Genomic DNA, 12,507 nt, shown 5'->3' with positions numbered 1-12,507 from the left:
TCCCCACAGTTCATTGCTGAGGACCTCTCCCAGGAATGCTTCTGGACAAAGGTGAAGGAGGACCGTTTTGAGAACAATGAACTTTTCGCCAAACTCACCCTTACCTTCTCTGCCCAGACCAAGAGTGAGCACCTTTATTCTAAGTGGGTTTCCCATTCCCTTCCCTTCTCTAGAAGAAGGTGGAAAGGGAATGTTGGGTGGAAGAGGGATGAGTTTTCCCTTTAGGAAGAAAATAAGATGTTTTCTTATTCCAGGATACTGGGGCTGGGAAAGGGAACTATTGGATCTAGGTATTTTATATCAGTATAACTTGTGGAGATATGAGATTAAGGCGACAGAAGCTCAGGCTATTTTGATGATACTCTTGACTGGATTCTGGCACTACCCTCAGGTGCCCATCTCCAGACTTGGGTGCTTAATAAGGGCTGAACAGAGTCTTAGCAGGTCAGGTGGCTGAGTGACTGACTATAGAGAACCATGTGTGATTCTTTTTGTTTCTTTTCTTTCTCTCCAATATCTGATGCTTTCTCCTTTCTGGCTGGCTCTTGGCTCCTACAGCTTCCAAAGGTAAGAATACAGAAGTCTTCTGAATGTTAGAAAGGAATGAAGCACATGTGAAGGAATTTCTTAGAAAACTGAGACCAGAGATTGGGGATTGATTTTTGTTTTGCTACTTTTTTTTAACTTTCTGGAGTCCAGGAGGACCAATCACTGTGGTGTTAACTAACTGGAAGGAAAGTTATTTTAAGTTGAATCTATCATATACTTGTTCTTTCTTTGGTTGTTGAGGGACAACTTAAGTAATAATGTTACATTTGTGTTGTATTTGACAGTCTTCAAAGTGCTTTAACATATGCTACCCTATTTGACCTGCAAAGCTGCCTCATGAGATAGGCAGGATGTGCACTGTCTCCATTCTGTAGTATATATAGACTCTGAGCACTTAGGTAGCTTGCCCAAAGTCATATGACCAGATCCGGGTATCTTGACTTCTGGTCTAAGTTTTTTAATATAAATTCTTGCTTTTCTTCTTCACCTTCATATATTCTTCCTTATTTTAGAAGCCTGGTCTGTTTTGTCCTCTTCTTTCTTCACTTCCTGATTCTTGTGGCTTTGTGCTGGGGTACTTGTAATTATTTCCCTTAAGGGTAGAGTTTGAAAGATCTTGTCATGTACCTAATGATAATTATAGCCAAATCATTTTATATTTCCATCTTTTTCTGGCATTTTTGTTTTCTTTGGAGACTTATTATCACCCTAGTAATGAAAATTAAGTGCAACTTTGAAGCATTCCCTTCTACCACCACTGCTACCCGCTCCCAGTAACTTAGCATTTTTAAAGGTAATTATTATTTTTTTTTTTCATAAGTGATTTAATGGAAGCAGGCTTCACTTTGTTCCAGTAAGGAGCCTCCAGAGAGCTGGATGCCTCTGGTAGTTCTTAGAAGTTATGTGAGTATGAATCTAGGAGTGTAAGATCACAGTGCTCAGACCTGTTTTGTTGCCTTAGCATTCAGGGCAAAATGGCCTTTGCCTCTCGGAGAATGGCCACCTTCTCAGCTAAAGTCCAGTTAAAAATACTGTGATGGTAAGTATTTATGCTATTCTAGTATGTCAGAGAAGACTAGTTGACAATAAACATTAAATCAAGTGATTTCCTAATTTGTAAGTTCACAGACTCTATCCCTGTGTTGGCCTCTGGCATAAGTCCCATTCTTGCCACTGGGCTGTTCATTCTGAGTGTACACGTACACAGATGTACACCAATTGAGCCCCTTCTCTCCCCCTCCTACACTTGCCCTTCGTTTATCTTATACATTTGTATTCCGATTGTTCCTATTGATTGGAGATGGGTTTTCTGCAGTTTCATGGTTTTCCTTGGCATTATATTCCCATATGAATTGGGGTATAGTACTTTAAAAATATCCAAGCAAGACTTTATCTTATCTTTAATTTTCAAAAGTCTGTGTTATCAGACTTTTTAATGCTCTGTCAGCACTCAACTTCTGCCCAAGAAACAGCTTTCTATTCATTGAAGGTTCTAACTTCCTAGCACCTTTAACTTTTTGTCCTTTTGGCTTTTTTAATTATTCTTAGAAATCTCTATATCTTAATAGGAAAAGAGTAAGTATGAATTAATTTAGTGGCAGTATTTTCATATAATAATAATCATCACTAGTAAACTGCTACTGTTTCGATGAAGGAAATGTATAGCTGGTTTTGAAAAACCTTTAGGTTTAGTTAGGACTTTTAGGTGTTAGATTAGCACACTGTCTTTCTTAATTTCCCAGTCTCTCTGTCAGGACACACTAGAGAAGGTGTTCTTAAAAGTTTCTAAATCGTGAGCAATTTTCCAGACATCTGAAATCTCAGACATTTTAAGAAATTCCTGGGAGAGATTTTTTTTCTGTCAAATACGGTTATAAGTACTTACTGTTTACCCAACTCCAATAGTTATCTACAGCACCCAGGCACAGCAAAACTTTCCTGCTTCTTGTCAAGTATACTACGTCATTGTATGCTTTCAAAGATTTCCCCCCAAGGAACAAACCCCTCCATTTTAAAAAATTATTTCTTCTTTGGATTTTCAGTGTCTTATTGGCTTCAGTGTTGTCTGACTTATTTATTTATTTTTTTTCCCTACATTTCACTGCCTTCTTTCCTGTTGAGTTACTCTGGAAATTTATGGTGATGCAAGTTATTTGAGTGTTGAGGCTTATCTTAAAGCATATGCCTTAGAGACACGATAGTTGGCTTGGGCGTCTTTATATGTGGGCATCAAGTAGCAGGTGGAAGTGCTGCATACGGCCCCGGTGCCCCTCAGTGCCCTGTATAGTACCTGTCGTGATTTGGGTAACTAACTTTCCCCTGCCTTTCCTGATGTAGTCTTGAGCCTCTCTTGGTGCTCATGCTGGCAGTCTCAGTACAGATTGTCCCTAATGGACCCTTTCTTCCTCACAACACACCCCAGAAAGAATATTTTAATAAAAAGACTTTGGGCCTCTCAGTTAGCGTTTAGATTTCTATTAGGTAAGAAATTTCAAGCTCTTGAAACTTCAGAGCTGAGGACTCAAAGGACCCAGATTGTCTCAGTATGACTTTGCTTCCAGTGCTTTAAACACCTCCGTTATCACATTTCAGAAAAAGACCTTTTATCCTTACTCCTTGACTAAAGTAGATAACCAGTCTCCATTACCAAATCTGTCATTCATAGTCTTAATATTGGTGATGGAATTAAATGATAAACACTCATTACCACTCTAAATATCCTCATCTTCCAGATGAAGAAATAGATGGGTTAAATAACTTTTTAAAGGCTACATAGTAAGTGCCAGAGCCAGGATTCAAACTCCAAATGATGTGACTGCAGAGTCCCTGCTCTAGCCCTCTGCTTTCCTGAAGTGTATGTAGCTGCCCTGAGAGCCCCTCAAAGCTTGTTGTTAGGTACCATCAATCGTTGCTGTGCTTGAACTCATTGTTGCAGCCACTATGTCAGTCCATTTCGTCCTTCCAACCTGAGGGGCTCGTCTTCTGGCACTGTGTCAGACAATGTTCTGCCACTATTCATAAGGTTTTCACTGGCCAGTTTTTTCAGAAATAGACCGCCAGGTCCTTCTGTCTAGTATGCCTTAGTCTGGAAGCTCTGCTGAAACCTGTCCACCATGGGTGACCCTGCTGGTATTTGAAATATCAATGGCATAGCTTCCAGCATCACAGCAACACACAAGCCACCACAGTATAACAAATTGACAGACACATGGTGGTTTTGGATGGTGGTCTCAAAGCTTAGACTCATATAAAAAAGCTAAAAAAAAGCGATTATGCTGGCTTTACCAGCCACTTCATTCATTCAGGCACAAGTATCCTTGAACTGACAATGACTCCTGGGAGTATAGGAAAGAAAACAATAGATTAGGAAAGTAAGTAAAATACTAGATATTTAAGGTTAGAGAAGGAGTCCTGGTGGCCCAGTGGTTAAGCGCTTGACTGTGAACCGAAAGTTTGGCTGTTCAAACTCACCAGCCACTCCATGGGAGAAAGATGTGGCAGTCTCCTTTCGTAAAGCTTGACAGCCTTGGAAACCCTCTGGGCAGTTCTCTGTCCTGTAGGGTCACCATGAGTTGGAATCGACTTGATGGCAGTGAGGGGTAGGGTTGAAGAAGAGGAGGCATGTTCTGATTACAGTATATTTAACTGTAGCAAAACTAATCCAGTTGAAGAAGTAAGAAATGCTTCTCTAGTGTAGTAGAAGTCCTGCTTAGATGGTTTCATGCCAGTAGGTGCTTGTCTTGATGAGGAAGTTATTTGGACACTAGGTTTTCATCATGTTGTGTTATTTCCTCTCTTGCTTAACACAACTGCTATTTGTTAAACATGCCTATATCCTCCCCTCCTCCCTATATGTTATTGATACCAAGACATCATATATACCTACTGCCTCCTCCAGGAATGGCCATTAGAGACAACACCTGCCTCACTCTTCATTACCTGCCTCCTGTAGTCAAAGCTCTCCAGCCACTGCTTCATTAAGGTTCAAGGAAATGTGTACCTTTTTACTAAGAGAGAAGAACTAAGAAAGAGGAACTGGTCCTGAAATTTCTACCATAGATTCTCCTACCCGTTTTTTTCTTTCTTAAGAATTAGTCTCTGCTTTTTGAACTCTTGGCTTCTTATAAATCAGGAATTAGTTCATTTATTCCCTGTCAGGGGATATTTTGAATTCAGATTTGATAGGCAGTGCCATCAAACTTCTAGTCCTTTTTTTCCTTTCCCACTTTCCTTATGGTGATCAGCAAGGAGTCTTTCATCGTGGACTCTGTTACATTTCTTCCTTACCTTTTGCTAGTGAGCATTTTCATCACTGTAGTTGCTTCAGACCATTGTTTGTATGTATAAGATAACTAGTTTTTTGTTCAGCTTTCCTTTTATTCTCTTTTGTAGATGAGGTGATCCCGTTAAAAATATCACCTCTTGAAACATAGTATGGTGAGTGATAACTAGATGTCCTAAGTACAGTGTTTTTTTCTTTTAAGGTTTGCTTCTTTCTTCCAATAACCTTTAACTCATCAGATCGAAAAGCTAAGCATCCTTAGTAGGTATGCAGTGGCAATACACAGCATTTAAAGTTAAAGTATTTTAAAGTGTGATGTGTATTATGGGAACTGTGAGTATCAGAACAATTCTCTAAGTAGTTAATGAAGGAATTTAAAAAGAACTCTGGCTAAACACCAAGGTCTTGGCCAAGAGCTGAGAATTAAAAAAAAAAAAACAAAACAAAACAGTATTGTAGTTAGGATTTGACTGTGTGGGTCCAGGTTCTGAGGCTTGCGCAGTTGTCCCAGGAGTGAGAACTGTTGGCAGCAATGGGTAAGTTTACCCGTTTGCAGCTCCCCAGAGCTTTCTTGGTTGAGGTTTCAGGCTTCAGCAGGTATATATGGTGGGGAAAACAATCCTTTCTTTCCAGAAAAGGATCTAAGAGGGCGTTTTTTTCCTTTTCCCTATGATCCTGTTCTGTCCACTAGGTGGCATCCACTCAGCTGGCTTTTTATTAGGAAGTGTCCTATTAAATCTTTACAGCTTCTACAGATTAAACCTTTAGAGACAAGATTTTTGTAAGAACTCAATATAGTCTGTCTTGTTCAGTGAGTCTCTTGGCCAAAAGATGTGTTTTCCCCTGTGTTCCATCAGTTCCTTACTCCTGTAAGGTATAAGATTAGGATCAGAGGGTATTATTCAAGTGAGCATTTGTAGGGATCGTTGTCTTTTAATTACTAGCTTCTTTTGAATTTTGAATAGGGTCTGACTATCAGCACAAGCTGGGAAGTTCCTTAATATCAGATAGTACTCCTTTGGTAGGGGTAGATTTACAAGGCATCCTGCACATAGAATTAGTACCACACCTCCTCTGAGTGTTCATCTCCCCATTATCAGAGTTTTTAAAAAAGGAACCCTAAAAGCTACCCTTTTATATACCCCTTCGTACTCCCAACCTTGTCATCACTATCTGCCTTGAATCCACTGGATCTAATATAATGTCATTTATCTTGGTTTATGTCACTCTCTACAGGAAGCCACAGATTTCCAGGTCGCCCTTCCTCTCCCATACTCTAAACCTCTTAAGGTTCTGTACACCTCCTATATTCTATCTTCTTCTCCCATCCCTCTTAGGTTCCTGAAACTGATCCACTGTGCCTTATGGAATTCATGGTCCATTATCAGCAAAATCTCCTGTTTCTGCCTTCACTTTCACCCTACTCTGACAAAAACCTGGCTTTCCCTCAACAACGCTGCTTTTCCTCTTCCCACTTATGTGGCTGTTTTTTTTTTTTTTTTTTTTTTTACTACCATAAACCTCACCCTAATGCACCTGGAAGAGTCCCTTGGTGGCACAAACAGTTAAGCATTCAAATGAATACTCACCAAAAGCCTGGCAGTTCAAATCCACCCAGAGGCACTTTGGACAAAAGACCTAGTGATCTGCTTCTGAAAGGTCACAGTCTTGAAAACCCTATGGAGTACAGTTTTACTCTGCACATGTGTGATCACATGGAGTCGCCATGAGTAGGAATTCATTTGATGGCAGCTGGTTTGGTTTGATTTTAATGGGCCTTGAGATGGGGTTGATGTCCTCTTTGTTTTTCATCGCCACTTACAGAATATTCTACCTTTTTCTTACCTAAAAATCCCCAATTTCAAATCTCGTGACATCAAATTATATCCCCAGTGCCTCTTTTTGTGTACTAATGGCTACCAATACTCCTCCTTATTTCTCAACCATTTTAGCTCTTGGCTGCTGTCTCCAATACTTCTATCTTCGTTCTTAGCAATTTCTATGCACACACAGATGATTCTATCAATATTCTGGCCTCACAATTCCTTGAATTCTTCTCTTCCAACGATCTTGTCCTCCACCCCACCTCACCCATTTACTCCTATAATTATTACTAATAACTACAACCCTTCCACGATCTCAATTTTATACTGTCCACTTCCTATCTCACTTTCTGTAGTACCCTGACCCTAATAATCCTCCAGCCCCACCGAGACCTCCAGTAGGTTAAATGTATACTATCACCTTTTCACTGTCCTCACCTCCTTCACTCTCCTTCTCAGCTAAAATTCCGTGGTCAGTCATTATGATAATCATTCTTTTGTTTCTATTCTTCCCTTACTTCTCTCTCCATTTTCATCATACTTGATTGGCAGAAGCACAATCTTGGTTAATTCCAATTCTACTCAGCCCACACCTGTAGCTGTGCAACTGAAATGGCTGGAGAAAAACACACAACCACACTCCTTGATAAGCTTTCTTCACTAGGTTTTCAGAACAGCAGGCTCTTTTCCTCCCACTCACTGGCTTTCTCTTGGCTCTCCTTCACTTGATTTTCTGACGATGCATTACCCCTGATGTTGCCAGGCTATATCGTATTTTAAATATCTCTAGCCCATTCTGTTTCCTACTCTCCTAGATTATGATTTTACACCTTTCCTCTCTTCTTTCACTTTCTCCATCCTCATTCTCAGTTGAGGTTGTGTTTTTCTTCACAGAGAAAATTGAAGCACTCAGAAGAGCACTTTTGTAGACTTCCACCATCACATTTATCCACTTTCTGTCTTCCTCCCTGTAACCGTGGCCCTGCCTAAAACCAGTTCTTAGACTAAAGTGATATGCTCATTTCAACAGATTTACAGAATACACTGAAAAAATAATGTAAAAACCTTCCCCACCCGATCCCCCAGAGTGACTGTAGCTTTTATATGCATATGTTATTCTGGTAAAGGAATGGGCAGATCCTTTTCTACCTGTATTCAGGTGAGAAAATATGAGACATTTTCAAATAGAACCTTACCTTACTGGAAAATTAAGGGACAGGAGAGTTAAAAGATAAAACCGTACAAACATGAGGGTGTACACACATTCTTTAATGCAGCCCGTGTGATCCCATATGGTAAATTCTGCTCTGCATTGTGCTTTATTTTTAACTTGTTTTCATTGATGTCAGTGCCTGTAGATCTACCTCGTATTACATCTGAGGTTATTACACATGTGATGACATTTCACATAGATGTCATTACATGTAGGTCTACTTCATTCTTTATAAGGGATAATTGATATCTATCATATGAAATAATACAGATTTATACAACTAATCCCTCACTGAGAATTTATATATCCGATTTATTGTTTTACAAGCAATGCTGCAGAAGACATCTTTGTCCATTTATCTCTGCATGCTTGTATTTTCTGCCCAGTAAATTCTTAAAAACAAAATTTCTGGGCCCAAGTTACTATGTGTAGGTTATACCAATTTACAGTTCTACCAGTAATAAGAAATTATTTATCTTAATGTTTGATAGGGGAAAGGTAGTATCTTGTTCAAACCTGAGCACTTGTGAGGCTACACCAAGGAGTTTTTTTTTATACCTTGACTCTTTCCTCATCTGTAAAATGAGATAGATGAACCTGAAGATACCTTTCTGATTCTGTTACCCTATTTTTTTCTTTCTTCTTTTTCCTGGTGTAAATGTCTTTGGTGTTATCAGTAATTATCTCAAACTCTTCTTTGGTTTTTACAGCTTTCTCTAGGTTCTTGTGTTGTTTTGGTCTGAGTTTCATTGTCTTATTCCATGCATCCGGGGTCAGGCAGTAGGAGTTGGCTGCTTGCATACAACCAGTGTTTGTTTTGGTAGTGTAGAATAAACTAGGGCAGAACTTTCAAACTTTTTGCATGAAGGCTGTTGATGTAGTTTTCACGAAGGACTTACTGGTGGAGATTTAAGGGAGGGTGTCGGCAGTGGGTGGTTTTTTGGTGGGTCATCAGATAAAGATAATTAAACTTTAATTCCTTTTAAACTGGAGGAATTTGATATATTTTCTCAGAGCAGCATGCTCTTCTCATTTTCACCACCAGATGGCACATGGATCTCTTCTATTTTAGATGTGTCATTGCTACGTTAGGTAGTGATGTAGGTAGTGATGCAGTCACGTTAGAGAGAGGCAGCCTATGTTGTTTTCACATACAAACTGCTTGGTATGCTGCCCTCTACTTGTCAGGAAAGGCAGTTGGAGGACTGATCAGTAGTAAATCAAAAGGCAGGAAGCTACTGGCTGCTCTCTTACAAGAGGATTTTATCCTGTTGCAGCTATTCATTTATAGGAGTGTATCTCTGCTTTTGGTGGGACCCAGAGTCTGGGGAATGTTTTTGTTTTTAAGTCTTATAGCTTCATGGGTCGTAGTTTTTCTTCCAGAGGGCTTAAAGAGAGAGTTATATTTTAGTATGGTTGTCTTGCTAGCTCACTATGTATGTATTCATAACACCATTATATTACACATTGAAAATTATGCCTCTGTCTCAATTTATGCTGAAAAGCTGCTTATAGAACATAATAGAGCTTAACCACTGATTGTATACTGATGTCTAGCCAGATACTATACTGAATCCATGTCCTTCAGGGAATTCTCCTGGCCTACTTTGGATAAAATATGCTAGTACAGGAAGGTTTTTATACTCAACCCTTCTGTGTCATTAATACTTGTTAACTCCTAATTATCCCAAATTAATCCCAGTTTTAGGGCCTCTTTCCAAACTTTAGTGTGCCTGCATTACTATTTTAGACATACGTGGTCTGAAACTGCATCTTTTAAGTCCAGTATGCCATCCACAATTATCTGCAAATTCCAGATTTGATTTCTAGCAAAATGCCCTTTTAAATGTCTTTGTCTGAGACTTAGACCATCTAACAGGAGAATCATTATCGCCTAACCCTTTGTTATGTTGGTGCAGTCAGTAGCCCCTGTAGGTAAATGGCTAATTCTACCAGTAGTTCTCAAACTTTAGTGTGTTTAAGAGTTACATGAGGAGCTTGTTAAAGATGTAAATTCCTGGGTTCCACCTCCAGACAGTCTGAGTTGCAAGGATGTAGAATGGTACACTTTCAACAAGCACCTGATATAATTTTGTTACAGAGCTCCTAATCTGGCTTGATCTGTTGCTTAAGTTTTTATCTCTTTTTCCACTTTCTGCTCACTGTCTTCCCACTCTTTCTGCTGCAGTTTAGAAGATGTTTTCCTTGATAACATTTTGATATCTCCATCAGATTAGGTGGGGCCCTGGTGGCACAGTGGTTAAGTGTTTGGCTGCTAACCAAAAGGTCAGTAGTTCGAATTCACCAGCTGCTCCTTGGAAACCCTATGGGGTAGTTCTACTCTGTCTTACAGGGTCAACTATGAGTTGGAATCAGCTTGACAGCAACAGGTCTAGTTTTTTGTTTTATCAGATTAGGTATTGTACCAGCATTATCTCTGTTCTGGTAGAGGTCAGTTTGGCATTTTCTACTGATGACGTTTTGGAGAACAGAGGTTGTAGGAACTTGATTTAAATTTTTTTTTCTCTCTCTATTTTCCATCTTCCCAGCTAGGTCTTAATAGACATCTTAGAAGAAGGACATTTTGAAAGAGGATTTGAAGAAGTTCTTTGGGGTCAGTGAAGTAGCTGGAAACCACTTAGAGACTGACTAGGCTAGAGAGGATGAGTAGTGGGCAGAGTGATGAGCGGTCGGTCTCTCAGGCTATACAACAAAGATGGAGTTGTGAAAAACTGGGGGAAGCTGGGGGTATGGATGAAGAGTGTTACAACTATACCGACAATCCTTATCAAGTTTGGTTATTCACTTGCCTTGGAGACCTGGAGTTGGCAGGGATCAGAGATGTGTTTAGGAGGAGGAATGGGATCTCCAGGAAAGACAAGAGCAGACCCAGGCTTTGGGATGAGCAGAAAGGGATCCAGGGCTCTTCGGCTGCACACCTGAGCCCAGAGCTGCTGCTTCAAGAAAAAGGTACTGCTCTGAGGCTTCCTTGACTTTACACTCTTTGGGTTTGAAATGGCTTTTCTGCTGATGCTAGACAAGTCTCCCTCCAAACATAAGGTGGTTGGCAGGTTAGGAAATACCGAGTATATCTCCACTACAGTGTTCCTCTGGGGCTTTTCTTTCAGCTCCTTTATTATCCATTTTTCTGAAGAAGTGATACAGGTAGTTCAAAAGTCAAGATAATATGAAGTCTTATTTTCATCCTAGTATTCATCCATCCCATCTCTTCCTCTTTCCCTCCTTCTAGAGGTGATTATTTTTATTTCTTGATTATCTTTTCTGGGTTTTAAAAAAATGCAGTTACAAACAAATATTAATATAGATTCCTATCCTTACTCCACTTACCAAAGGTAGCAGGCTGCCTGTACTCTTACATACCTTGCTTCTATATCCTGGAGGTATTCTTTATTTTAAGAGAAAAAGTTTTCTAATTTTTCGTACACGTGTATTGCTTTTATAATGAACGTGAGGATAAAACAAAAATGTAGTAATGAAGTAATCTGTCCTTTTTTTGAAACAGTAGCCACAATAACCTATTTGATCTGATTGAATCTTACCGTGTTCTCCTGTTCTCCCCACAAACTCTCATATGTCATGATGGATTGAAGAGATAGTTATCCACACCAACTCTATAAATGTATAGCAACTCATACAACAAACTTACAGCCACCATGGTTTGGGGAAGAGAGGCCTGGAAAGTTCTGCGAAAGGCTTCCAGACCACCAGTTACTTCACTGGAGCATAGTACTCCTGGCAGGAGCAGAGCTTCGTGTCACTAGCATGGGGACATTACTCCATAAAGGGGTATGGTCTCCAAAGGAAAGAGGTCACCTGCCTCATTTTTTTCTTGCTTCCATCTCCGTTTTTGATGTGGAGATTAATTGCTCTGGGACTTAATGTGCTATAACTATCCCATTTTAGAACTTCGGCCCGTCACCTTTGGAGCAACATGGAAGAATGCTCACAATACAAGGTTAGGTGGAAAAAGCAGACAACAAATTATGTACATCCTTATTACAATTGTTTTTTACAGAAAAAAGTGAAGTAAAAGATTTGGAGGGAATATACAAGAAATAAGAGAAATTTTGTTAGGACGCAAGATTTTTTTTCCTTCAGCTTTTCCTATAATGTGATTATATTATTTTTATAATGTGAAGGACAAAACGGTTAAAAAGGAAATTTGCCAATATCCGGGATGCTTGGAGAAGGGGTTTCTAGAGTACTTAAACCTCATATATTAAATTCTGCAAAGCAGAGTCCTAGTATCCATTTTTACAGAGCAGGTAACAGCATCCTTTTCTCCACTAACCGTGGTGAGGCTAGCCTGCTTTGAGAGTTAATTTCTGTCTTTGAAAAAATCAGATTCAAATATAAAAAGCTCTTCGTTCTTCTCTAACCCCCCTTGTGCACGAGAACTCCAGTTACACAGCAGAAGGACATTGGTAACCCCATTTCTGCAAGATGAGATGGAACCATTTTTCTCTCCTGATCCTACAGCAATGACAGCTCTGTCATAAGAGTCAGTGGTTTCTTTTGAATCTGTTAGACTAGAAGATAAGACATTCTCGTCTATGTGTTTGAGTGTGTGTGTGTGTTTTTAAATTCCCCTTGGCAAGAGAAACTGCTAAAATCCTAAG

General features: G+C 39.6%; 1 protein-coding gene across 1 annotated transcript in view; it reads left to right on the top strand.

The window, feature by feature from the left end:
* DIAPH1 (diaphanous related formin 1) overlaps positions 1–12,507 on the top strand; it is a 111,026-nt gene that overhangs the window by 55,773 nt on the left and 42,746 nt on the right. Inside the window, exon 17 of the mRNA XM_049873908.1 lies at positions 10–124. Coding sequence (XP_049729865.1) covers positions 10–124 — 115 coding nt within the window. The remainder of the gene's footprint in view (positions 1–9; positions 125–12,507) is intronic.

This window comes from Elephas maximus, chromosome 2 (assembly GCF_024166365.1).
Source record: "Elephas maximus indicus isolate mEleMax1 chromosome 2, mEleMax1 primary haplotype, whole genome shotgun sequence".
NCBI lineage: Eukaryota > Metazoa > Chordata > Mammalia > Proboscidea > Elephantidae > Elephas > Elephas maximus.
Note: the sequence above shows the minus strand (reverse complement) of the source record. Positions and strands in the feature narration are given on the sequence as shown.